The following is a 26,597-nucleotide window of genomic DNA, read 5'->3' on the forward strand; positions in this document are numbered from 1 at the left end:
CATAAATCTAGCCTCTGTTTCTGGCAATAGGTATATCAGGTATGGCACTAGTTCAGTGATTTGATCGGTTTTAAATGTTACAATAGATGGAAAAGAAGCTAACGATGTTTGCAGAGTTTGGCTTTTTTGTTACAATAACTCTTTTCCTCCCCCGCCCCTTTTTTTTTCTCTTCAGGCTCCCGTGGGGCTTTTTGTGAAGTGAGACCAGATGATAAAAGAATCCTGGAATTTTACAGCAAGCTGGGTTGTTTTGAAATAGCTAAAATGGAGGGATTTCCAAAGGATGTTGTTATCCTTGGAAGGAGCCTGTGAAGTCCTTGACCGTGAACTGTTCTAATACTGTAGTCCCTTAACAGCTGGGCGGGTGGTGGTGAGGATCTTCATATGGTCTAACTGCACAAACACAGCAGTCAGCCAACCTTGTTAGAAGGGGCTATGTGAAAATCCACCCATCACACATTTCAAACGTTAACTTGCTGGATGAAGAGATTGCTGCTGAAAACCCAGTTCCGAAAAAGAGAAACCTTGTTTTCGTCCTTTCCTGGTCTTGCGTGAAGTGCCAAGGAATCTTGCATGGGCTGTATCCTCTGGGAGGAGCCCCCCTTTCCTGCCCAGTTTTGTGGTTGGTAGCAGTTCTTTACATCCATATATGCAGTTAGCAGAATGGTGTTCTTTATCTGGAGTAACTGTTAAGATCTGATTTTCTTTTTCCCTGTGTCATACAGCAGGATGTGAGGAGGAAGGGGTGTAATTGGGGTACTTCATGTTACAGAGATGGGAAGGATTACTTGTGTCAGTCAGCAATTTAAAGGCAGGTATTGACGGTTCTGTTTTTGGCTATCTTTATGCTTGTTTATAAGGCAGTGACCAGTTGTCACTGCTAATGACCATTGGTTCAGGCTTTGTGCTTTGTAGGGACAAATGTGCAGTTGTCTGTGGCAAAAGTCACTAATGACAGACTTGTAAATGTCAGTGTATATAAACTAGCTGTATGCGTAATAACTTCTTTGTGTTTACTGGTTTTGTAATTTTTTTTCTTCTGAAAAGTGAAATGGTATTGGTCCAAGATGGCACTTTTGAATAACGTTAAAACCACAATGGAGAATGAATCTGTCCTCTGCGTTGGCTTTTTCTACTGTGCCTCATACCCAGGGCTAGAAACTGACCATGTTGGGTAAGAGGTGCTGATCCAGAAGGATCATTCCTTCAGAGGTCAGACAGTTCTGTTGCAAGGCTGCCACTGCCTGGTGCTATCATCATTCTCCTGGGACTGAAACAGCAATTCACTGGGAGGCCTGCTGAACCTGTTAATTTTGGTGGCAGTCTCAAAGAGGAGGTGGATGGAGGAAGTGAGAGGGAACTGGTCCATGGTCAGGATTTGTCCTCCGATCAGTCTCCTGTTTCAAAGACTGTTCATACTGGTTTGACTAAATCAGGGTCTTCAAATCCTGCATGTTTGTATCAAAGAATTTTTGTAGAAGAAACACCACAATAAGCACATTTTTACAAATTATTTAAATGGTTACCTAATTAATGTAACTGCAGATATTCTGAGAGTTTAATGTTTTTACCCAGATCTGATGTATTTGACTAATGTAATGGAGTCAGCATGGTTAGGGGATCTGGTAGTGAGGTAGTCACACCATTTGTAGGGGTTATTGATTTTTCTGTAGAAGCCCTGTGTTCCAGAGGTGTAATTGGCCAATAATATACACTTTACATTACATTACCCTACTAATTTCACCTGCTACCATCAACTATGTTTAACTTCCTTCTTTTTAAATGTCCCTCTTGGTTTTGGTGGCGAACAAAAGACATTCAGGTCCTTATTTAAGCTCCCATCTGTGTAGCTTTGAAGAAGTTTTACGAGCTATAACAAATGGCATTAGACTGCAGTAATGTCTGTAACCTGTAAGGAGAAGCTAACGTTTGGCCTTCCAGTGCAGTCACATAGGATATTTTCTTTTTCAGAATGTGAATAATTTTTTAATTCAGTCGTGAAGTATTTAATTTTAAACAAGTTCATTTCATTTAGAGAGAGAGGTATGGGGTCATGCTATGGGATCTCCTGTAAATCAGAGCTGAATGTCACTAGTTTTAATACAGCTTTGAGTAAGTAGCTGATCCCTTGGCTTACCAGGTGGAAGAGGTGTGGGGTTTTGTTTTTTTTTTAAATGAGTACCAGAGTCAACTTTCTACTTGATCTGGATTCATAGCATTACAGGATAGGATGCTTGTGGCCTTATATCTTAGCTTTTAAGGAGTTGCCACAATCTCTTCCTATGAATTTTTTATTGTTACAGAAGTTAGTTGGATGGAATGTCCAGGCCAATACCATCACTCTAGGATTGTAAAGTGATGAATTGACACATCTTTCATGGTTATGAATTTTCATTCAGGTTGGAATGCCACTTTCATTAATCTGTTTTTTAGATCAACAGTATCTGTAGCAGAAAAATGAGCTGTAAAACTGTATTTGAAGACCATGCGAGAAATAGAATAAAAATAGAGAAGTGAATGTAAATAAGCAGTGTGTTCAGTTTGTAAAGCTGTCGGGGTGGGTGCAAGGGGAATACACCTCTTCCATCTTGCTAGGTGTTTTGGGCACCCTAATGGTAAACTGTCATCTGCTGCTTTCCACGTGATCGTCCTTTCTGGGGGGGAGGTGGACGCTGGCTGTTACAATAAGCAGTTAACCAGACTAACATTCTTCATGGGAGGGTGATGTTGGATGCTATTGACCCTTCAGAGCACTTTGAAATCAACAAGTGAGATCCTTTTAATCCAAATGTAAATAGCACTAGTTATGCATTTCTACATCTATAGGCTCTGGGAGAACCATACACAGGCTCACACAAGTAGTTCAGTAAATTATGTCCCCTTGAGTGTCTGGGGAAAAACCAATCAGCATCCATTACAACAATGTTTAATAAATGACCAATCCCTTTTTATAAGCTATTTACCAGCACCCAGACAGCTAAGTATTCTACCTATTTTACCAATAAGGAAACAAGTTGCAAAGTGACATGCCCAAGGTCAGACAGCAAGCCAGTGGCACAAACTAGTTTTTCTAATCCAGGAATCGTTTGCTTGCAGTCCTGAGCCCAGACGTGTCTGCCTTGAGGATGCACGAGCCTACAGAGAACTTTGAAAGTATTGTTGCCTTGCACTGACTAGGAAGTGCAGTAGTCGCTACTCCCTAGACAGTTTAGTACACAGTAGTGGAAACCAAGGACAAATAAGCCACGGCCCTTCTGGCATACGAAGTTAAACAGTTCTCATTCAAATGCTCTTCCCCTTCAGCAGTAGCAGAGTGAGAGGAAGTGTCAGTTAATCCCATCTGTTGAGTTATGAAGGGGGATCCCATACCTTTGATTGGAGGTATAGAACATTTCATTCTCCTCTGCTTAGTGACCCAGGGCACTTGAATGGCTTGGGAGCTCCCCTGAACATTTTTTCCCTTAGACTTGCTTCCCTTAAGATTTGCCTTCTTGAAGTCCATTGTCTTCATTCTGCTCTTTTCCTTCCTACCGTTCCTTAGGATTGTGAACTCTGCCATTTCATGGTCACTTTCTCCCAAGCTGCCTTCTATTTTCACATTCTCAACCAGTTCCTCCCTGTTTGCCAGAATCAGATGTAGAACAGCCTCTCCTCTAGGCACTCTCTCCACCTTCTGTAATAAAAAGTTACCTCCAATGCATTCCAGGAACTTGGATAATCTGTGCCTTGCTGTATTATTTTCCCAACAAATGCCTGGGCAATTGAAGTCCCCCAAATCCTGTGCTTTGGATGATTGATAGTTTTTTTAAAAAGGCTCATACACTACTTCTTCCTGGTTAGGTGGTCTGTGGTAGAACTACTGTGACATCACCCTTGTTTTTTTTACCCTTTTATCCTTGCACAGAGACTTTGAGCAGCTCTGTCTCCACTTCTATCTTGACCTCAATGCCAGTGTATTCAATTTTTATTACAAGGCAACACCACCTCCCTTTTTTCCCTGCATGTTGTTCCTGAACAAGCTGTACTCTTCTGTTCCAATATTCCAGTCAGGTAAATTATCCTATGTCTCTGAATCACAATTATGACCTAATACTAGCGAATGATCACAATTTCTAGATCTTCCTGTTTATTCCCTATACTTCTTGCATTCGTGTATGGTCATCAAAGCTGTTCATTAGATTTCCCCTCTATATTCCTTCTCCTTTCTCCCTCAGTGCTGGGCCAACCCGTCACCCCAGTCTCCATGTTGTGGACTTTTACCTGTGGCTTTTGTCTCCTGCCCATGTTGAAACTAGTTTAAAGCCTGCCTCACTAGATTATCCAGTCTGTATCCAAAAATACTCTTCCCCTTCCTTGATAGGAGAACCCTGTCTCTGCTCAGCGATCCTTCTCGGAACAGCACGCTTGAACAAGCCCATGGAACCAATATTACAATGAGGCTACGAGGAAGGGGCAAATTGGACAGACTATGACCTTAAATGTATAAGGGCTTGAGAATCTATCGAGCTGCCCTGCAGTGGCTCGAGCGTGGGTACCAGCCTCAGGGCCGACTGTTAGGAAACAGAGCACAAACCCCCAATTGGTTGAGTTCTATACTTAGATCTCACCAACCAGTTATCAAGTGTGAATCGCCTTAATATGGAGTCTCAGCCAGTCCCCGTAGGTATTCCAGTCTGTCTCCCGACCCAGGTGCGCTGCCTTTACACCAAAGATCACAGCAATATTCAGGTTACTCCCAGTCCCAAAGGACTAGTCACTTACCCCAGCTTAATTGCTCTTCAGATCTCACAGGAAAGACCACACTGGTAGGCAGTCCTGTAATAAACTAGCTAAAGACTTCCTTCCTTTTCCTATTTAATGAGCTATCTATAAGGTAAAGTAGGTAAACAGATATACACACAAATGAGTTCCAGTCTTAAGATTAAAAGAATAATAGAACCCTTGTATAATCAAGCTCTGTATGTCGGTTAGGGCCAACCAGTGGTTATCTTTGCTGACATTCAGTAATCCTTCCCCTGAGGTCCAGGCAGCCGGAAAGATGCAGCTTCCTTGAATTAGGAGTTTTTATCCCTTCCCCCTTTTTGCTTCAAATTGCCAACTCAGCAGTGGGGAAGAGTTCACTGCATGTCTCCTCTTCCTGGGGGTTGAGGGAGGAGCAATCAACAAAGTCTTTTGTCCTCTTTGATGTTCCACAATAGCTGGTGCTGATGGGCCTTTCTTGGGAGCAAGACATACTCTGTTAAAGAGCAGCACTTTACACGAATACCTCTCTCCTATCTGGTGCTTTATACAGTCGCATATCAGAGGGGTAGGCGTGTTGGTCTGGATCTGTAAAAGCACATGCATCCGACAAAGTGGGTATTCACCCACGAAAGCTCATGCTCCAATATGTATGTTAGTCTATAAAGTGCCACAGGACTCTTGTACAGTCACACAGGCTTATGCTATAGATGCTTAAATATTACTTTACAATATGGGATACAGCTGGTATACGTGAGGTTGATGCAGGCAGCAACTCCACACCTTCAATAAAGTCTAAACACTAGCACATTGTTATAACTCTAATATCTATTTTACCCATAGTAACACAGGTGAACGAGACTGATTCCAGCCATGTGTTTATCAGTATTCAAGTGAGGCATGGGGACCTTGGCATAAGCAGGAACCTGGTTTGCTGGCATCACAGAGCAGCGCACAATATTGGTATAAACGATGTGGGTTGAGGCTCTGCCTAGTTCCCTCAGTCCCAGTGGCTAGTCATGTAGCTTTACCATGGTTTCATCCATATTGGGAAGAGAGGGCTTCAGAGCTGAATGATGTGCTGGAGTTTAGTTTGATGCGGATAGGTGGTGTGACTGCTCCTGGACTGTTAAGCTTTCATGTCTGGATGCCACATCTCCAGAAAGATATATGGGGAGAAATAAAGCGTGCCCAGAATCTAGGGGGCTGGAGGGACTGTAGGGGAGAGATTGAATTTAATGGGTAGAATATCCCATGTAGCCTGTGCAAACTAGGCCTAAATTCTGCCGCCCCAGGTGGCGTGTCCTGCTATAGCACATGTGAAGCAGAATCCAGAGGTGATCCTGGCAGTTACAGGCCCGTAAGCCTAACTTTAGTACCAGCCAAATTGGTTGAAACTCTAGTAAAGAACAGAATTATCAAACAGCTGAACATGATTTGTTGGGAAGATGTCAACGTGGCTTTTGTAAGAGGAAATCATGCCTTGCCGATCTATTTGAATTCTTTGAGGGGGGTTAACAAATGGGGGCAAGGGTAAGGATGATCCAGTCTATATAGTGTACTTGGACTTTCAGAAACTTTTAACAAGGCTCTTAAGCAAAGTAAGCTGCCATGGGATAAGAGGGATGGTCCTCTCATGGATCAGTAACTGGTTAAAAGACAGGAAACACAGGGTAGGAACATATGGTCAGTTTTCGCAGAGGGGAGAGGTCAATAGTGGTGTCCCCCAAGGATCTGTACTGGGATAAGTGTTCAACATATTCATCAATGATATGGAAAAAAGGGTCAAACAGTGAAGTGGCAAAACTTGCAAAGTTACTCAAGGTCATTAAGTCCCAGGCAGACTGTGAAGAGTTACAAAGGGATCTCACAGAACTGGGTGACTGGGCAACAAACCGGGGGATGAAAGTCAGTGTTGATAAGTACAAAGTAATGCACCTTGGAAAACATCATCCCAACTATACATATATGAGATCTGAATTAGCTGTTATCACTCAAAGAGAGCTTGGAGTCATCAGGGTTAGTTCTCTGCTCAATGTGCAGCAGCAGTCAAAAAAGCGAACACAATGTTAGGAACCATTAGAAAGGCATAGACAAAGTATAATGCTACTATAGAAATCCATGGTATGCTCACATCTTGAATACTCTGTGCAATTCTGGCCTCCCCTTTCAAAAAATGTATACGAATTGGAAAAGACACAGCCAGGGGAAATAAAAATTAAGGATATGGAACAGCTTCCATATGAGGGGTGATTAAAAAAAACTGGGACTTTTCAGCAAAGAAAAGAGACGACTACGGGGGGATATGATAGAGATTTATAAAATCATGACTGGGGTGGAGGAAGTGAATGCAGGAGTGTTATTTACCCCTTCACATAACGCAAGAACTAGGGGTCACCCAATGAAATGGTTAGGGTTAGGAAAGGAAAGTGTTTCTTCACACAACGCCCAGTCAGCCTGTGGAACTCCTTGCCAGGGGATGTTGTGAAGGCCAATAGTATAACTAGGTTCAAAAAAGAATTAGGTCATGTAGGACAGGTCCATCAGTGGCTATTACCCAAGATAGTCAGGGACACAACCCCGAGTGTCCCTAGCCTCTGGCTGCCAGAAGCTGGCAATGGGATGGATCATGCAATGGTTGCCTGTTCTGTTCATTCCTTCTGAAGTACCTGGCATTGGCCACTGTCAGAGGCAGGATACAGGGCTAGATGGACCTTTGGTCTGACCCAGTCTGGCCGTTATGTAGCAAGGTATATTTTAAATAGTCTTCATATATTAGTGACCAGACACAGTTTACACTTGCTATTTAGTTCCTGCTGCTGCTGAAGCTGTCAAATCCATCTAGCCAAATTTTCTCCTCCTAGAACTGATAACCGAGTTTGAGAAATAGGCTGTTAAACTGCATCTAAAATAATCCCCATAGATACAGTAACTGCTTTAGGCAGCCAACGTTCTGAGCAACCTCGTAGATTGCGACTTCATTTATTTACTAGGTCCGTGTGGGGCTGACTCAGCATCTCTCCATGCATAAGCTACTGGAGCAACTTGACAGCATATTGGAATTTAGTTCTGCCAGAATTTCCCAAACCAAACCTTTTCTTGGTGTGGTAAGTGTACGATTCCACTGAGGGGTTCAGTGAGCTGGGAGCACTCGGCCAGTCCAACTTCTACTCCTCAATCTTGGGGTTGTTTTGCCTCATGATCCCAACAGGGTTGTTTACCACCTGACCCTATGGCAGTTTTACTAACATTTCCTCATGTCTGTCTGATTTCTGTACACATGCACACACAGCGCTGCAGGCCTTTGCACTTAACAGGGGGGTGAGATGTTTGGCTGTGTGTGTGTGTTCTTCCTGTGTGCTGTCCCAGCTCTGCGCAGACAGCCGGCGCAGCAGACCTCGAGCGAACCGCCCAAGGACCATACGATCCATTAAGGTGTCGATGAAGCACGGTAGTAGCACCTGGCAGACTCTATGATGATACTAAGACATGGATGCCCGTGACAAAGGACACAGCTCAGTCAGTGGTGAGACTTTCCACTGTCCCCTTGGATGGCCAAAGATACTCCCTCTGAGATACATCTTTATACCCTGATATGAACAAGTTACGTACTGTCAGCCCGACCTTATTTTCTATGAAGGGTCCGTGTGTTTCTGTTACCCGTGGGGAATGTTTTGTACCATCCTTTATATTGGGATGTGTTTGCATGAGCACTGCTTAGCAAGGTGTAGTTCTGCACTATCAGCCCTGTTCTTGCCAGATTCTGTGAGCAGGTCCTGCCTCATACCAGGCCTCTGATACAAGAGCTTATGTCTCAGGCTGTCTTCCTACTACAAAGACTATGAAGGTGTCGCAGCACCACCACAGCTGTGGATCCTTAGGAAGAACCTGGAATTTATAGAGAGGAATTACAGGGCTGGAGAATGGGTTTGAACTGAGTTTGTCGGTGATGATGCCTCACAATGCCCCCTGCACACACTCACTCTCCCCCAAAAGCTCAGTATCCTTCGTAGTCTATAGGTGGCTAATGTGAGGCAGAGAGGTTCACAGCCTGTTTTCAAAGGTGCTGTGCACTCACAGCTCCTAATTGACTTCAACGGGAGTTGCGGGTGTTTAGCACCTTTGAAAAACAGGCCTCTCCAGGATCACAACATAAACCGATTAGCAATTTCCAGACCTGCTCAGAGCCATGGTCTGTCTAACTCAGTTGGCTGTCACCAGCCCTCACCAGTGGCAGCTGCTTCAGAGAAAGGAGGAAGAAAACCAGCAGCTGGTGGTTCTGAGATAACCAGCCCATAGACGTTTCCTCCTCACCCCCATTAGCTAATAATGGCTCATACCCTGAAGCTCGACATTTCATATCCCTTCCCCAACTCCAAGGGCTTGTGTAAAAAGGAAGGTAGTAGAACTGGAATGGACCTTGAAAGGTCATTGAGTCCAGCCCCTGCCTTCACTAGCAGGACTAATTTTTGCCCCAGATCCCTAAGTGGCCCCCTCAAGGATTGAACTCACAACCCTGAGTTTAGCAGGCCAATGCTCAAACCACGGATCTATTCTGTTAGATTCTTTATTAAACAGATATAATTAACCTGGTACAAAAGATTGTTTCAGTCGCTTACCCCAGTTCTTAATGGAATGAAGTAAGTCTCTCTTAAATTGAAATAAGTGTCCCCGCAGCTTTTTGCATCCGTTTAATGGTTTACATTCACGCCTAAAGTTAAAACACTGCACATTTCTCATGTGGCCAACCCCTATTTATTCCCGTGCCCTTATTTTAACCACTAGATCAGTGGTTCTCAACCTGTGGTCCTGGGATCCCTGGGGGTTGGCAGACTACGTCTAAGGGGTCTGTGAAAGGTGGTCATTCCCACAGACCGGTGGTTTTTGGCCTGTGGACCTCTGGGGATCTGCAGACTGTCTAAGATTTCCAAAGAAGTCCCCACCTCCATTCAAAATTTTTTAGGTTGAGAATCACTGCACTAGACTTCAACAGACCACTGAATATTAGCTGCAGAGACAGTACCAGGTGTGCACCTTACAGGGCCTGGGGGTGCCATTTATCCAGCGTTCAGAGTCACTGAAAGACACTTAGTGACTAGCTTAGTTTAAGCATGAGAGTCTTGCTGGGAGAAGCAGCTGAGCTTCCTGTATGAAACTGGCCAAGATCTCTTGTGATGCATCTTTGGTTCTCCTCTTGTGTGCTCTCAGTCTGACAGGCATCAGCCCAGTGCACGCACACACACCAACTATCTATGTTATTTCTGAAGTAACCAAGTTCCGTGCCTCCCCAATCCCAGGAACAATAAATATTCAAAGCCAAAAAGAAATGTCTTCAGGCAGTGTCTCCCAGCTTTGAATTATTAGCACTGTCTGCTAAAAAAATTAATAGTTCCTTTCCTGGGGAATAATTTTTTATGTTCCAGGTCTTTCTCTGCGCGGCGGAGGAGTTGGAGCTTATAGGGGCCAGCAGTCAAGAATAAAAAGAAACAAAAAATATGGTCTTAGGTCAAAGCCTGGTTTAGTTTGTGGTCAAAAGAATGTATCTGGTGGAGGTTTAGTATTCGAGTCAAAGCTTGCAGAGCGAGGCAATGGTTGGGGGGAATGATCTTTGTATAAATTAGAGGTGAATTGATACAGAAATGTAATACAACTTTATTTTGCATAGGGTCTCAAAACGCTTTACAGAGAGAAATGACACATTGCAGAAAAAGAGAGACAGAAGCAAGAAAGCTAGCAAGGCTCGCAGGTGGCACGCGCTGCAGAGAAGAAGGTTCCTGCTCAGATGCTGGTAAAACTGCAGTGGGGATAGATGAGTGGAGTGGGGTGGGGAGGGGAGTTGAGCCAGACAGTCCATGAGGTGGCTCTGATTAGCTCAGCACCACAGGCGTGATCAACTCAATGACTTCGGATGTCACTGAGGCCCAAAACTTAGCGAGATTTTAAAAGGGGCTGGATATTTATACAGGGAATAGACTATCCAGGTTAATGTTAAACTTTGGAAGGGGATATTAAATCCCATGCTGCAGGGCTCAAGCTATATTCTTAACCATCCAATTCCTAGTAGTTTCCTGCACTTCTTTTGTAGCATCTGGTACTGGCCACTGTCAGAGACAGGCTACTGAGAAGGCAATCTCAGTTGATCAATGTTGTCAATCTGTTAGGGGATGGCAGGACCGTGGTTTTGTATCTCATCTGTATGATAGCACCACACAGCAGTGTGGTTGTGGCTACACACAGCTGCCTAATTCCGTGCAGGGTGGGTTGAGTGTTAAAAATCCCACAGAGCTTTTGCAAGCATTAGCAGCATTAACGTTGCTCTCCTGGTCAAATTCCAACTCCAGTTGTACTCTATGTTTCTGCTGTTTCTTCTGTGTTTTCTTGTTCTATACTCCAGTGTTGCAATGTGCAGTTAAACAGCCGCCACGTACCAGCCCAGAGGCGGGTGCATTTCAGTGATGGGCAAAGAGTTCTTATCTATCAATTTGTAAAGTACTTTGGTAGCCCTAATGGTTGAATGGTGCTTTAAAGAAAACCTGCTATTAAATAATCTAAACATCTAAAGTCAGAAGCATAATGTTTATTTTATGTCTTTAAGACTTGTCATAATCCATAAGATTGGTTATATAAAGCGTTCCCAGGTGTCCCTACAAAAACATTCTCAGGGGCTCCGTGCCTGCAATGTCAGCATGCCTCTGCTTACTCCTTTCCTGAGATCAGCCAGTCTGTGGAAATTTACGAGGGTCTCTCTACCCTGTGCGCTGTTCCCTGTTCTGTGCTGATTCCTGTTCTCAGGATCCTTATGAAAACTTCCCATGCTCTGGCAGGTCCTACATAGAGAGCAGACAGGGTTGCGGGGGCAAAGGAGATGAGTTGGGGTCGGGGGGAAGCACCATCTGAACCCACCTCAATCCAAAACCTAGCTGGGGGAGGTCAGATTTGTGGCTGCCGAACAGCTTTAAGGGATCAGAAAAGCAACACTTGGCGTTTTCATCCCCAGTGCACTGGGGTGCGTGGCCACAGAGCGCCTGTGCACGACCCCTCCGGATTAGCCGGATGGCAGAGGGAAGGCCAATGAGTTTGCAAGCATCGTAAACCCTCTTGGTATAACCATCAGCCAGTGAAGTGCTGCCTCCTTCGGTGGCCAGCCTTGGCGCCTCATCCCTCTTCAGCGATGTTGTTGTTGAACGGACTCCAGCTGGAATGGAGCAAACGGCGGCTTGTTGCTCCAGCGGGAGTGCGATATCTAGAGGGAGTGTGGCTGCCGCACGGATCCACCCTATTACAGCCAGCGCCTCCAGGAGAACAGAGTCAGATCTTCTCATCTCAGTCCTGCTGGGCCCCCTTACCCGTGGCCCCCCTGCGGTCAGTAGTACCAGTACTTCGCATTGCACAGTTCCAGCTGTCCCGGGCTCTCCAAGTGCTCACCCAGCTGCAGTGACATTAGCCCCACAACACTCCTGGGGGAGACACCAGGGTGTTTTACAGATGGGGAAACTGAGGCCCGGCGTTTTGTCCTAGCTCATAGAGCGACGAGGTGACAGAGCCGGGAGGAGAACCCAGATCCCCCATTCCCTAGGCCACCCTTCTTCTCCCTAAAGGTGCCAAGTCCAACAGTTCCCTTCATTTCACCGACGTTCCCTGGGCCTCTCTCCCTGCAACCTTCCCTTCTCCCACCTCCTCAGCTTTCTGCTCGTCCATCTGCCTCCCCACTGCCCAGGCTGGTTCTTCCCTTGCTCTGCCTCGCCCCTGCGGGTTCCTTTCTCACGGGGTCAAAGCCCTGGCCTCAGGGGAAGGGAGCTGTGGATCTGCATGCTACACTGCTCAACTACCACGCTGATGGCAGGAAGAGACTGACACAGCAAAGTCTTCCATCCTGTGGGTGCCTGTTGGCTACTGCCCCACTCAGCATGCCCAGCAGTCCGAGGTTTCCTCCTTCCCCTCAGCGCTCCCCCGGCTCTTCTCTTTCAACGTCGGACAGAAGAGGCCACTTACCAGGAAAACTCATTAGGGTCCCAGCGGGATAATAACTCTTCCAGTTTTATTGAGAGGAAATAACATACTATCAATACGACGTTTCACCAGATGCCCCCTCCTTCCCCAGCACAGCTGCTAAATCAAGTGAGTCCACCTAGAAAGGACCCTTTTTCTTTGTGAAGCCGGCTGGGTGCCCTGAGGCACGAGCGAGGAGGTGGAACTGCACTTGTGGCCGTTTGGTTTTAAATCACCAGCTAGCAGCAAAGCCGCTTCGTTCCTGGGGCGCATTCTGACACGGATCTAGCTCTCTACAGGCAGCCAGGGCCTGTGATCAGCGGAAGGTGGCAACTGGCTGCAGATCCACTCCGGCGGTAAAGTTAAAACTCCTGCATCCTATGTAGCTGAGACAGGTGAGTAATACTAATCATCCTGGATTCCTGTAGCGCTGCCTGGATGGGTCTTAAAGGCCTTTACAGGCTTTGCTACTGGCTAGCACTTTTACTAGCTACAAATTGTTGACCTGAAAATAGAAACCTTCACCCTCCCCTCCCACCTGACCCTGTTCCTGGAAACTTCTGCTGGAGTCCTGCATGCAGGTTTTGCCAGGGTCAGGCTCTGTATATACAGTAATTACTGTATTTACCACTGAGCTCCAGCCTTCCAGCTGCTTCTGCAGCAGAACGCAGCAGCTGTTTAACAGCACCAGTAGTAATACCCTGGAGGCTGTTCCGTGAAATTGAAAGGTGGCAAACTCAACTGACAAAAGGAAATACTTTTGACATGATGTGTAATTAGACTTTGGAACTCAAGGCCACTGGACGTTGTTGAGGCCAAAAATTTAGCTTTGAAGTGGGATGCTTATACGGATAACAAGAATATCCAACATTAATGCTAACAAGAGAGGGAAGTTTTGGAAGGGATAGAACACTTCACGCTTTCAGGCATTAGGATGAGACTTTAATGGGCTTGCGGGGGCAGATTACCTTACATCTGCTACTGTGGGGTTTCTGCCCCTTCCTCTGGAATATCAGGTGCTGCCCCCTGTTGTAAACAGGTTACTAGGCTAGATGGACCTTGCATCTGTTCCAGTCTGGCAGGTCCTACGTTCTTATATAGAGCTTCTCAGCTGCAGAAGGCTTGTCAAATGAAAAGCTTCACCACCTCTGTGTAACACCTGGAGAAACTGAGGCATGGACCAATGTTATGGTCCGTCTGAGGCTGCTCATGGAATCTGTGGCAGAACCAGGATTAGTTCTTAGGCCTGGTTTTTAGACTAACTCAGTTGTGTCCTTCCTGGTGCAAAGGTTTAGTGTAGGAAGTGCTGACTGCATTATCCAACTGAATCTTTGGAAGGCGATTCCCCAACACAGAATCTGACCAGAGCAAGCTGCTGCCTGGGTATTTCTGTGCCTCACATACACTGTTAGTACAGCCATATTAACTGTGTGTCCTAAGCTACTCTGTCAAGCAGAGCTGCAATTGAAACAGGACCTGCTCAGCCAGTATAGATACAGAATACATAGGTTGTGTAGAGTTTCTTTAAATCTGTACAGAGAGAGAGGTGCTGGGGAGCTGGGGCAGGAGCTAGGTGGGATCGCCACAGGAAAGCAAGGGAAAACAATCTGGCCTGGTAGACAGAGGCACTTGGGAGACCTGGATTCTATTCTTGGCTTGGCCCCTGGGGTGACCATGGGCAAGTCACTTAACTGGGCGGTGCCTCAGTTTCCCTACCTGTAAAATGGAAATAAGGATGCTTCAAAATGCTTTGAGAGCTACAGCCGAGAAGCACTGTATAAGAGCTAGGTATTATTACTGGTTTCAGTGTCCTGATCTATTGACTCTGTCCATCGTAAACAGGAGTTTATTCAAGAAAGCAGCGACAGGCTTCCCTGCAGCTTGAGTACCAGGGACACCACCTTGCCTGGAACGGTGTACACCATGCCGCGTCCCTTCGGGGCTGGGCAGCTTGCTGCAAGTCAACAGTGCTGCATGCACAATGCACCGAGTACCTCCTGCCATTTCCTCTTGCTCCGAGGCCAAGCCTGTTTTCCCTTTTCTTTGCATTTAGCGGCGGGTGTGTGTTCTGTGAGTTCCCTCTCCTACGCTGTCTCCTGCATGCTGTGCCAGCAGCCCCCGCTTGCTATTTCACACGCTCAAAAAGTGACTTTTCAATCCCTCTGAACTCCCTTTGGAACTTTGCTCCCCTACCCAAGGGAAAGAGACCTCCAGGCCCAATATCAAACTCTGAAGACGTCTCTAAGGTGGGGAAACTGAGGCACGGAGCACATTCAAAGGGGGCATTTATCCAGAGAATGGCAACCTCTAGGCTGATCGTTATTTAGCTCTCTAGTCTATTGGAATCACCCTCTCCCCTGTTAAAGCACGAATGCATTTTAAGCCAGGCTTTACCTAGCAGAGATCCGGATGAGGGGGGTTCTCACCCCTGGGCCGCAGGGCTGTGTACGGTGGGAGGCGCTGGGCCAGGTGGATGTTGGATCTGAGCCCATCGGGCGAGTCCCACGTGAATCGCCACAAATCAGTCCCTGCTGGGCCGGAGCCCCAAGCCGGACGCGTGTGAAAACGGGGCGCAGTGGGAACCGCGGGGGTGCGGCGTTAGGGGCTTGGGCAAAAGCTAAAATGCCTCCCTCGTGGGGCAGGGTGTGGGGTGAGCCCCGCCGAGCTGGGCCCGAGGGCAGGCGGCACCGGCTGGTGGCTGCCGGGCGCGGCGAGGACCGAGACCCCCGGCTGGCTCGGGGGGGGTCCCCAGAGACCGGCTCCCTGGGGCCTGGCGGGGGGGAGGAGCCTCCCCACAGGAGGTGGCACCGGGGGCGGCTCCTCCGCCTCTGGGCAGGGCCGATCCGCCTTCTGCATCCGCCCCTTGCCCGGCCCGGCCCGGCCCAGCCCAGCCCCGCCGCGCAGTCATGGCCGCCTTCCTGCAGCTGGAGAGCCGGGAGGCCGGGCTCTGCCTCGGCAAGTCCCTCTTCGGTGAGCGGGGCCGGGGCCGGAGGGGGCTGGGAGCGCACACGTGGGGGGCTGGAGCCGCTAGGAGTGGGGCTGGGAGCGCACACGTGGGGGGCTGGAGCCGCTAGGAGTGGGGCTGGGAGCGCACATGGGGCGCTGGAGCCGCTAGGAGTGGGGCTAGGGGCGCTGGAGCCGCTAGGAGTGGGGCTGGGAGCGCACACGTGGGGCTGGAGCCGCTAGGAGTGGGGCTGGGAGCGCACATGGGGCGCTGGAGCCGCTAGGAGTGGGGCTGGGGCGCTGGAGCAGTGGGGCTGGGAGCGCACACGTGGGGGCTGGGAGCGCACACGTGGGGGGCTGGAGCCGCTAGGAGTGGGGCTGGGAGCGCACACGTACGGTGCAGGCGTGCGGCTGGGAGCGCACATGTGGGGGGAGAAGCTCTGGGTCTGTGTGTGTTGGGGGCAGGGAATCAGAGTTGGGGGCAGGCTGTTTGCAGGGGTTCTGGTTGGGGCTGGGAGGAGTGGGGGCAGGGTGTTTGCAGGGGTTCTGGTTGGGGCTGGGAGGAGTGGGGGGCAGGGTGTTTGCAGGGGGGTTCTGGTTGGGGCAGGGAATCAGAGTTGGGGGGCAGGCTGTTTGCAGGGGGGTTCTGGTTGGGGCTGGGAGGAGTTGGGGGCAGGGTGTTTGGGGGGGTTCTGGTTGGGGCTGGGAGGAGTTGGGGGGCAGGGTTCCCTCTAATTTCTGTAGAAGCAGCAAAGAATCCTGTGGCACCTTATAGACTAAAACGTCTGTTAGTCTATAAGGTGCCACACTCTAATTTCTCCCACCCATGTGGGGAATGAATTTGATGTGCCCCAATAAGGAGGTGGGGTGGGGCACATCGCCTTCATGTGTGTGCATGTAACACAATCCATGGGTGGGGCCCAGGGGTTCAGAGTGTGGGAGGGGGCTCAGAGCTGGGGCAGAGGGTTGGGTGCAGGGGTGAGGCGCCAGCTGGGGTGGGCGCTGGGTTGGGTGCAGGGGTGAGGCGCCAGCTGGGGGTGGGCGCTGGGGTGGGGCCGGGATGAGGGGCAGAGGGTTGGGTGCAGGGGTGAGGCGCCAGCTGGGGTGGGCGCTGGGGTGGGGCCGGGGATGAGGGCAGAGGGTTGGGTGCAGGGGTGAGGGCGCCAGCTGGGGTGGGCGCTGGGGTGGGGCCGGGATGAGGGCTGGGGTTGGGTGCAGGGGTGAGGGCGCCAGCTGGGGTGGGCGCTGGGGTGGGGCCGGGATGAGGGGCAGAGGGTTGGGTGCAGGGGTGAGGGCTCTGGCTGGGGTGGGCTTTGGGGTGTGGGTGAGGGCGCCAGCTGGGGTGGGCGCTGGGGTGGGGCCGGGGATGAGGGGCAGAGGTTGGGTGCAGGGGTGAGGGCGCCGGCTGGGGTGGGCTCTGGGGTGGGGCCGGGATGAGGGGCAGAGTGTTGGGTGCAGGGGTGAGGGCTCTGGCTGGGGTGGGGCCGGGATGAGGGCAGGGGTTGGGGTGCAGGAGGTGAGGGCTCTGGCTGGGGGGTGGGCTCTGGGGTGGGGCCGGGGATGAGGGGCAGACGGTTGGGTGCAGGGGGTGAGGGGTCTGACCGAGGGTGCGGGGGGCCGGGCTGGGGGAGGCCCCCCCCCCGGGGCTGGGCTGCGCCATCCCAGCTGCTCCGGCCGTGCCGCCGTGGCCGGTTGGGGGCCGGGGGAGGGACGCCCCCTCCCCTGGCTGCGGCAGGTCCCCGGGCGGATTCCCTGGGTGCCTGCCCGGCGGTAACTAGGCGGCTGCGCAGCTTGCAGGCAGTTTGGCTGGGGGTGGCGTATCTAGGGTGGGACAGGGAAGGCAGCAGGTCGGGGTGGGGAAGCGGGTGAGTGGATGGGGGCAGGGAGGACTGGGGGTTTGTGGGGTATAGAGGGGGGCCTGGCTGGGGTAGAGGGTCTGTGCTGGGGGGACACTGACGGGCCCCGTGGGGCGGAGGGGGGATCCAGCTGAGATGGAGGAACTGGGGGGCCAGGCTGCAGTGCCGGTGAGTTTGCCCTTAGCTCTGAGAGCTCAGGTACCGTGTGGTGCCTTTCTCCAGCTGCTCCCAGCCCCACGATTGCGCTTCGCTCCCTCCCCCGATAGCTGGGGGGCTCCCTGCAGCCTGCTGCCCCATTAGCTCATCGCAGCCAAGCGCTAGGGGGTGGGCTCTGGGAGGAACTGCTGGGCGCTATTTGGAGAAGGAGCCCGGCACTCGGGTGCTGCTGGCCCAGAGCCAGGCAGTGCACGGGGGGTCAGTGCATTGCTCTCATCTCCCAGAGGAGGCACAGGCCACCCTTCCCGGCTGTGCAGATGGGCTAGGGCTCTGCTGAGCGCTGGAATGCAGCTGGCTCTGGGGTGACTCACAGCTTGTCCAGCTAGAGCCGCAGGAGGGAATGTCGGGCGGCCAGAGCTTGGGATTCAGCCGGGTCAGCGGCCCCAGTGTCTCCCCATGGCTCTGTGGGGGGAAGCAGGCAGCTCCTTCGGTTGTATTGACGCCTCGTGTGGATTCCCCAGGCTGCGAGTTGACGGGCAGTACCAGGTCCTATACCTTTAAGGTGGATGAAGATGACGACTCTGAGCACATCCTGGCCCTGTCTATGGTAAGAGGGAACCCTGGCTCTGCGGACGGGGCTAACGTCACTTACCGTCTCTGGCTGGCTCCTGCACTGCCCTGCCCTCTCCCCCGCCCGGCTCCTGCTCACCCTCAGGTTCGCGATGGGGCTGCGTAGCAGCGGCTTCTGGGGGAGGCAGGATGTGGGACGAGAGGAGACGTTGCTCTGTGTCTCAGTGACGATCCTAAGCAAAATGAACGCAGCTCGCGGTCAGGTCCTGCCTCTTCCACAGGCGAGTGCTGCCGCTCAGGCAGAGCGGGCGGCTCAAGGCATCTGCTTCCCCTTATACCGGATCCTTCCGTCTCTGCTGGCTCGGGCCAGGGACCGGGCCTGGCAGCTGTGTCTGAGCACAGAGCGCGGTCTGCCCGGCGGGCCGGAGAGAGCGGGGCAGGGGGGGAACCGTGTCCCTCTAGGGAGCTGGGGGGAGCAGTCGCAGGCTGCAGTGCAGTTATCTGCGCCCTCGTTCCTGGGGCATGTGCTAGTGGTTAGAGCAAGCTCAGCGCCTGAGCTCTGCTCTGAGCTCTGCCTGTGAGTTCCTGTCCGTCCTTGGGCAAGTCACTTTGCCGAGGAATTGCCAGGCCGGCAGTGTCTCTGCTCCAGCGTCCTCGCTTGCCAGGTGTCGGCACCAGCTTCTTCAGCAGGTGCAGGAAACCCGGAGTGACCCTCGCGGTCCCCAGCTCGCCCGGTCAGTTAGTGGTTGGCTTGTGCCCTGGTGCAGTGTCCCAGCGACAGGCCTGTGCAGTGTCGCGGTGGCCGCTTGCAGCACCCACGTACTGGTCTGATCCTGGGGTTGGACCTTGGTGTGCAGGGTTGGTTCAAGCTGGTCCAGGCGCGAGCCGCCCTTTGCAGTCAGACCCTGGTTGGATGCACCGTCTCCCCCGAGGTGGCCGCCCCATTAACCCCTCGCTCTGCTCCCTCCCAGGTCTGCCTGACGGACGGCGCAAAGGACGAATGCAACGTGGTGGAAGTCGTGGGGCGTAACCGCCAGAACCAGGAGATTGCTGTGCCAGTGGCCAATCTGAAGCTGTCGTGCCAGCCGGCGGTAAAGGGACCTCGTGGGGTGACCCTGCGGGGGTTGGGGGGGGGGTGTAAGCCTTGGGTTTGTTCGCTAGCCTTTTCCCCAGCATGCCTGGGTGTGCTCACTGCTGCCGTCTGCTGGACAGAATCGGACCTGCTCAGCTATTGGTGTATGTCGCGGCTACCGCCCTCGGAGGATATAAACCCTAGTGCTACTGCAGCGGGTGGGAATCCCCTTCCCCTCCAGTGGTGCTGCAGGGTGGTTGCAGCCCAAAGCCGTGGTTCCCCCGGGTCTGGTTCAGCTGGTGGCTGTGCTGCCTGCCTGCATCAGAGGAGAGGCTGATGCAGGACAGAGCTGGGGGGAGCCCGGCGCTGGGTTAGCAGGGGGCTGGCGGCTCGGGATTGAGAGGCACCGGTGGGGCTGGTCGTGTGGGAATTGGCCTGACTTTAACGTTCTTTCCCTGCACCGTGGTTCCGCGGTGACTGAAATTCACCCTGCCCGTAATGCCATGGCTGCAGGGTGCCCTCTTCGGCTGGCTCTGCTGCCCCCGTGGGAGCCGCGGGAGCCTGGACAGGAAGCATCACGTGGTTCGGGGCCAGCCAGGAGCCCTTCCCTGCCACTGACTCTGCTGCTTCTCGCTGTCTCTTCCCAGCTCAGCCTGGACAACTTCCAGCTCCAGCCACCTGTGACCTTCCACCTGAAATCCGGCTCCGGCCCCGTGCAGCTCTCCGGACGGCACCAGATCAGTAAGGAGCTGGGGGGCGCTGCTTGGCGCGGAAGGGGACGCGGCCCAGGAGGAAACGCCGAGTGAGGGCTCTGTCCAGGCAGCTGGTTCGTTCAGGGGAGGCCGGGGGGCGGAGATAGGGAGGAATTTACCGCCTGCAGGGAGGTCACTGCCTGGACAGGTGACATGGCTGGGCTGCGTCTGCAGAGGAGGGTCTGATGCCTGAGTGCTGTTATCTGCCCCAACCAGCTCTCTCTCCGCCTGGCTGAGCGGCTGGCCCCATAACCGTGCCCCAGAGCTGCCCCCCGGGCTGCTCACTGAGCGCTCGGGCTGGTTGGGTGGTGTCCGAGGCAGCTGGCCCTGGCCCCTTGCTTTCTCCCTGTGGGCGCGTCCCAGCCGTGGGCAGCGAGGAGGTCGGGGGTAGCGGAGCCGTGAGAACCGGGAGGGGAGAGGGCGCCCCGTGTCTGAAAGGCCCAGCGCACAGAGAGCGTGACAAGGGGCTGTCCGTGTGTCCCAGTGCACAGGAGAGCACCCTCTGAGGAAGAGGAGAGCGCGGAAGAGGAGGAGGAGGAGGAGCTCACCCCCATCATGCCGGCCAAGAAGCAGCGAAGGAGGCAGTAGCTGGGAGGTACAGGGGATGGGGGGGACTCCGGACCTAGCCCCTGGGGGAGCCGTGCAGCATGGGGGCATTGTTCCCGCCCAGGGAAGCAGCTTCCAGGGGGGATTGGGCTGCTCCCAGAGGCCCGATGGAAGGGCTCCTTTGGGGGGTGAGGAGGGGGATCCTGTCAGCCCCTTCCATTGAGGGGTTGCAGTCGGGTGAGCTCGGGCAGAGCTCTGGCTCAAGGCAGCGAGAGCGAGATGGGCGGCGTTCGCCCCCTGCCCTGAATGGAAGCAGTGGCTGGGCCTGCATGGTGGAGGATGAAGGAGGCAGCAGCTGCTGGTCTCACCTCTGTCTTTGTCCCCAGGTGCTACCCTGGCTCCGGCTGGAGCCCTGCCCCGGACGGCTGTTCTCCTGGGACTCCTCTGGTTTACGTGTCAATTTGCTGTTAGTTTGTTCCTGTCGGGTTTTGGGGGGCTCCCTCCCATTGGGGGGATGCACTGGGGTGAGCCTGGCCCCACACAGGGCCATGGAGGCTGATACTGGGGAGCTGCACGGGGCCCTGAGTGTGCTGGGGGGCTCTGCTCTTTGCAGTGAGATCCCCAGCGCCTGGAGGCGAGCCAGCAAAGCAATCAGGGTTATGCTCTGCCAACCCCGTGCCCCACCTGCGTTGCTCAGGAGAGGGGGTTTCTGGGGCTTGTTCCCTGTCTCTGCGAACCAGCCCTTTGCTTGGTCCGGCTGGGCCCTGCTCTGTCGCACCCTCTGAGATGCCAGCGGACCTCCCGCGTGAGCCGGGGGAGTGCAGCGAGAGCGGTCGGTTTCGCACGCTGATTCTGGTCAGTTTCACCTTGCGATTCTGGGGCTGCCTTGCGCTGAGTGGGGCGGTGGCATCTCTCTCTCTCCCCGTGTCAGAGTTTCTGTTCATGGGGGGAGGGGGAGGGGTGTTGAGCCCCTTTTTTGTCCCCACCCCCCAGAACCCCGGGCTCCTTTCCCCAGTGCAATATCTCGGTGAGTCGGGTGTGTATATGGCACCTTTGACCTTGGCATCCAAGATCTGTCTGTGCCGCACCGTGCGTTACAGGGCCGACTCTGGTGCTGGGGCCTCGTCTGGGTGCCATCGGATCGTGCCGGCTCTGGGCTGCCTTTGAGTTTCCCTCCCTCCCCAGCCAAACCCCACCTCTGTAAAGGGCTATTTACACCTTGCAATAAACGTTTCTGATTGAGTGTCATCGGCGCAGTTGGTGTGGGCTGGGATTGGTTATCTCGTCATGATGCTCCGCCTGCTGTAGCGTCATAGATCAGGGTGGGAAGGGACCTCAGGAGGTATCTAGTCCAACCCCCTGCTCAAAGCAGGGCCAAGCCCCAGCCAGATTTTTACCCCCGTTCCCAAATGGCCCCCTCAGGGATTGAACTCACAACCCTGGGTTCAGCAGGCCAGTGCTCAGACCACTGAGCGATCCCTCCCCCATCTCTCCCAACACTTGCTTGTTGTGTCCTCACTCAATGGAGACGCCAGGCTGCTCTTGGCTTGGCCACGGGGCTCCCCGCAGGGTCACTTGTCCTTCCTCCAGGCCTGGCCTGTGCACGCAGCCTCCACCACGCTCCCGCCTGTGGGAGCGAGAGGTCAGGGGAAGGGGCCGTGTCTCCTATGGCGGCGCAGAGAGGGAACCCGGCATTGCCGCGCTGACCCCTCAGAGTAGCTGTTAATGACGCTGCCTGGCTTGGGCTGAGCCCATCTAGGCCGGTCACGGAGCAGCCCTGCGCTGGCGGCGGGGGAAGGTGGCCCCCGCTGGCTCCCCACAGCAGCACCATCCCCGCCCCGAGGAGAGGTGAGATCTGCTGGAGAGAGCTCAGCTGCAAGGGGAGGGCAGCTGGTCCAGAGTTAGAACTGCGCTTTGCTGGGAAACCCCTCTGGATCCGAGGGGAGGGGGGCTGCCCCTCTGCCTTTCCCCAGCTCCCAGCCCTTTAAAACCCACCTGCCTGTCCCCAGCCTCTGCCATCAGCGCCAGCGTCCCCTCTGCAGGGCTGGGAACAGCTGGTGCAGAGGAAGGGGCGGGGCGCCCCCTAGTGGACAATGGCGGAGTAACCTGCCCAGGTGGGAATTCCTTTCCGAGCACCCTGTGAAGCAGGAGCGTTTGCGCCTCTTGTCTCCCCGTATTCGGCTGTTCCTCGTCCTTAGGGACGTCCTGCCCTTTCTCCGACCCCTACACTCAACACCCCTGACATCCTGCGGCAGGGAGTTCCACGGGCTAATTGTCTTCAGTTTCCTTTTATCGGTTTAGAACGTTGCCTGTCACTGTCGTCGAATGTCCCTTTGCTTTTCTGTCCTGGGGGCGGGTGGCTGGACGTGCCCCTTGGCTCCACCAGAGCCCCCGGTTCCCCTCGGTGCGTTCTGTGGGCCTGAGTCCTGGCCCCCTCCAGGCTAAACCCAAACAGCCCAACAGAGGTTGCTCGGGGTTTCCAACAAGGAGGGAGACTCCAGAGCCCGGCTGGGCCCGAAGAGGAAACGGGGAGAACTGGCAGGGGGTAGAAGTGAAGCATTTCCTGCCAGCAGACGCTGTGCTGGAGGCCCTTGGACCAGTAACACCCCAAGGACGGGACGTGTGCAAGGAATTAGGACTTGCTCCCCCCCTCCCCTCCCGCCAGGAGAAGGGCCAAGATCCCCAGGTAGCCTCCACGCTGCTCCTGGTGGCACCCAGGGGCTGTGTCTGGCTGGGCTGACCTACTGGTGCAGGGCTGGTGAGATAGTAAAACCACCTGATCCTGCCGAGAGGCTACCGGGGTCTCTGCCCTGATGCTCCGCTGGGGTGGGCCAGGTGCCTGGGCTTGCAGCAGCCGCTGTTCTGGTTTGTATGGCGGTCGTGCCTAGAGGCTACTGGTCAGCGTGGCAGGCCGTGGTCTCCGCTCCCAGCCGCCGATCGGGCAGGGGAGGGATAACGGGTGGTTTGATGGGCGTTCGTGGGGACCAGGGCGACAGCGCAAAGGGGCGTGCTTGGCAATGTGACAAGCGAGGCTGGCGTCACGGGCCGATGGGAGGTGGGAAATGACATGGGACAGTGAATGAGAGAGGACAGACGGGCCGGGGGGAGGTGATGAAGGGCCAGGCAAGCAGTTTATGATTGGTGCAGTAGAGAAGGGGGAGCCCTGGAGGGTGGTGGGCTGGGAGAATGATCTTTGCAGCAGCAGCAGCATTCTGCTGTGACAGAAATTGCGACGCGAGAGATCTGGGTGGCTGCGCGGGACAGGCTGTCCCCTAGGGAAGTCGTGCAACCCATCTGATAAATCTGCTGCACCAGCCAGGACGGGATCAGCTGGAGGGGCTGCTCCAGGGGACGGGGGTGCTGCAGGGCAGGACTGAAGTGTGTTAGCTCAGCTGGGTGTGTAAGGAAACCTGGACTCACATGGTCAATGACTCCTGTCCTAGCACCCTGATCTCTCTCGAGTGAGCGAGCGAGCAGGAATCGCAGCTAGCTCTAACTGCAGCAGGGGATGGGGCTGCAGCTGGGCAGGAGAATGCAGAGAAGTGGGCGTCATCACCATTGTACGGGGGAAACTGAGGCACGAGCAGGTGGAGTCGTGGAGACAGAGCGGGCGACCAAGGACCTGGTTTCAGTGGCAGGATTCTGCGTGGAACCTGACTCCCATCCAGGCTAGTAACGTGGATTCCTCTGTTACCTTCATGCCCTGAGCGGGAGCAAAGTCCTGGGCTTCTGCAGTCCTCGGGCTGCCCCTCCTGTGCTGGGTGGGGGCTGCTCAGGCCCGGGGGCTGCAAAGGGAACCCGCTTTCCCTGGCGGTGCGGGCCAGCGCCGGCCGGTCTGGCTTGTATTCCAGGGCTGCGGAGAACAGGAGCTCTTCCGTGTAGCCACCAGGTGGCAGCCTGGCAGCACCGTGGCCACCCAGGGCCCACCTGTTTTACCTGCCAGGGGAGTCGTGCCCGACTGAGGGAGCCCCTGGGCCGTGTCCGCAGCAAGTTACCCTGGAAGCTGATCAGGGTTGGAGCTGAGACCCGACCCCCATCCCCGGAACTGAATGGGTGCTTGGAAGAGAAACCCGAGTCTGCACCCAACGTTTGCAGCTGGTTCCCCTCCCCAGAATGGGTCGATGCAAACCCTGGGGTCCAGCCACCCATGTGCTCTCTGGGGCACTTGAAATCTGCAGCTGGGGCCTGTCTCTGCATCTGTCGTCTCCACCGCGGCGTCTCCTCACACCATTCTTGGCGGTAGCTGGGGCTGGCCCCCTGTCCCAGATGCACACCACAGCGGAGCTGATCTGGGGGATTCCCGGGCTTTAAAGGCTGGAGAGCAAAGCAGGCAACTGAAGATGAAACTGGGCGAATGAGGAGGCTGTTCGTGGCCGGCTCCGGGGGAAATGCAGCATCAGCCACGACAGGTGATTTCTGTCACAGAGCTCAGATAAAATCGGAGGTGCCCCACCCAGCCCGGCGCCATGGCGCTGATGGGAGCTGTGGTCTCAGTAGCAGTGAGACGTGGCCGGCCGGGCTGTAGAAGAGGAGAGGTCTTGGAGGCCTGTGTTTGGCCAGCAGTGGGCTGGGCTGTGTCTCACCCATGCGCTCAGCTGTGAAACCGGCCCCTCTTGCAGCACCACTCGTACCACAGCCACACGGACTCCTAGACTCCAAGGCCAGAAGGGGCAACTGTGATACCTAGTCTGTGCTCGGTGTTACGCAGGGGTCAGCACTTCCCCAAAGGAACCCCTGGGGCAGCCAACCTCGATGGAAAAACTGTCCCTGATGGAGAATCCACCACAACCCCCGATGCAAGGTTCATTTCTCTCACCGTTCAAAATTTCCACCTTTTTTCCAGTCTGAATTTGTCTGGCTTCAACTTCCAGCCTTGGATTGTTCAGCTCACCCACTGGGCCTTTCTCTCCTGGCCCGAAGAGCCCAGAATCGGAGATTTGTTCCCCAGGCAGGTACTTACACACTGGGATCGGGTCACCCCTTCGCCTTCTCTTGGTTCAGCTAAACAGATCGAGCTCCTTGAGTCTGTCGCGACGGAAGGGTTTCCAAGAGTCCCATGGCTCTGCTCTGCCCCCTCTCCAACTGATCAACCTCCTGCTGGAACTGTGGGCACCAGAACTGGCCACAGGATCCCAGCAGCGGTCGCACCAGTGCCAAATCCAGAGAGAAAATAACCTCTTTGCTCCCTCTCGCGATTTCATCTGTTTATGCGGCCCAGGGTCTCATCTGCTCTTTTGGCCACAGCTCCACCCTGGGAGCTCACATTCAGCTGATTCTCCACCCTGACCCCCAAGTGTTTTTTCAGAGCTGCTGCTGCTCCCAGGCTAGAGTCCCCCAGTCTCCTTTGGCCCAAGATGTACAGTTATATTTAGCCGTATTGAAACTTACGGTGTTTGCTTGTGTCCAGTTTACCAAGAGCCCCACAACACTGTGGATCACTGACCTGGCCTCTTCATTGCTTCCACTCCCCCAATGTTTGTCATCCGCAAACGTCATCAATGATGATTTTGTGTTTTCTCCCAGCTCATTGATAAAAATGTTAAATAGTGAATGTTAAAAAACGTTAAGAACCGATCCCTGCAGGACCCCACTGGAAACACCCCTGCTCGGTGACAAGTCCCTGGTGACAATTACAGTTTGAGACCTATCACGTAGCCACTTTTCAATCCATTTCATATGGGTCATGTTAATTTTATAGCATTTAGTTTTTTAATCAAAATGTCCTGTGGTACCAAATCAAACACCTTATAGGAGTCTGTCTATTACATCAACACTATTATCTTTATCAATCCTGTAATCTCATAAAAAAATCAAGTTAATTTGACAGGATATTTTCCATAAACCCCTGTTGATTTGCATTCATTACATTACCCTCCGTTAATTCTTTATTGACTGCATCCTGCATCAGCCGCGCCATTCTGTTGCTTGGGATTGATGTCAGGCTGACAGGCCTATAATCACCCAGGTTAGCTC

General features: G+C 53.4%; 2 protein-coding genes across 7 annotated transcripts in view; both read left to right on the forward strand.

Annotated features, from left to right (window-relative positions):
* Window positions 1–2,524, forward strand: part of OGA (O-GlcNAcase) — a 40,121-nt gene extending 37,597 nt beyond the window's left edge. For both annotated transcript variants that reach the window (XM_039546542.1, XM_039546544.1), the window contains exon 16: window positions 176–2,524. In XM_039546542.1, the coding sequence (XP_039402476.1) occupies window positions 176–312 (137 nt within the window). In that variant the 3' untranslated portion in view covers window positions 313–2,524. The remainder of the gene's footprint in view (window positions 1–175) is intronic.
* NPM3 (nucleophosmin/nucleoplasmin 3) lies at window positions 485–21,877 on the forward strand. Of its 5 annotated transcripts, none has more exons than XM_039546545.1 (7): window positions 521–622; window positions 10,406–10,528; window positions 18,206–18,291; window positions 19,226–19,345; window positions 19,974–20,067; window positions 20,563–20,673; window positions 21,011–21,877. In XM_039546545.1, the coding sequence occupies exons 1-6, from the start codon at window positions 574–576 to the stop codon at window positions 20,664–20,666; spliced, it is 576 nt and encodes a 191-aa protein (XP_039402479.1). In that variant the 5' UTR covers window positions 521–573; the 3' UTR covers window positions 20,667–20,673; window positions 21,011–21,877. The 5 variants fall into 5 exon arrangements, with proteins under 5 accessions (XP_039402483.1, XP_039402479.1, XP_039402481.1 ...); XM_039546546.1 differs by lacking the exon at window positions 521–622 and adding an exon at window positions 7,943–8,266; XM_039546549.1 differs by lacking the exon at window positions 10,406–10,528 and having other exon boundaries at window positions 485–622.
* Window positions 21,878–26,597: the final 4,720 nt, after the last annotated feature.

The sequence above is a fragment of the Mauremys reevesii genome, linkage group 7 (genome assembly GCF_016161935.1).
Source record: "Mauremys reevesii isolate NIE-2019 linkage group 7, ASM1616193v1, whole genome shotgun sequence".
NCBI classification, from domain to species: Eukaryota; Metazoa; Chordata; order Testudines; family Geoemydidae; genus Mauremys; species Mauremys reevesii.

Excerpts from the sequence above, each read along its gene's own strand:
- NPM3 (XM_039546545.1), top strand. The coding sequence starts at position 574 with ATGGGCTGTATCCTCTGGGAGGAGCCCCCCTTTCCTGCCCAGTTTTGT. Across the intron at positions 623-10,405 it reads CTTTCCTGCCCAGTTTTGTG|GGTCTCAAAACGCTTTACAG; the intron begins GTTGGTAGCAGT and ends TATTTTGCATAG. Across the intron at positions 19,346-19,973 it reads AGCTGTCGTGCCAGCCGGCG|CTCAGCCTGGACAACTTCCA; the intron begins GTAAAGGGACCT and ends GTCTCTTCCCAG.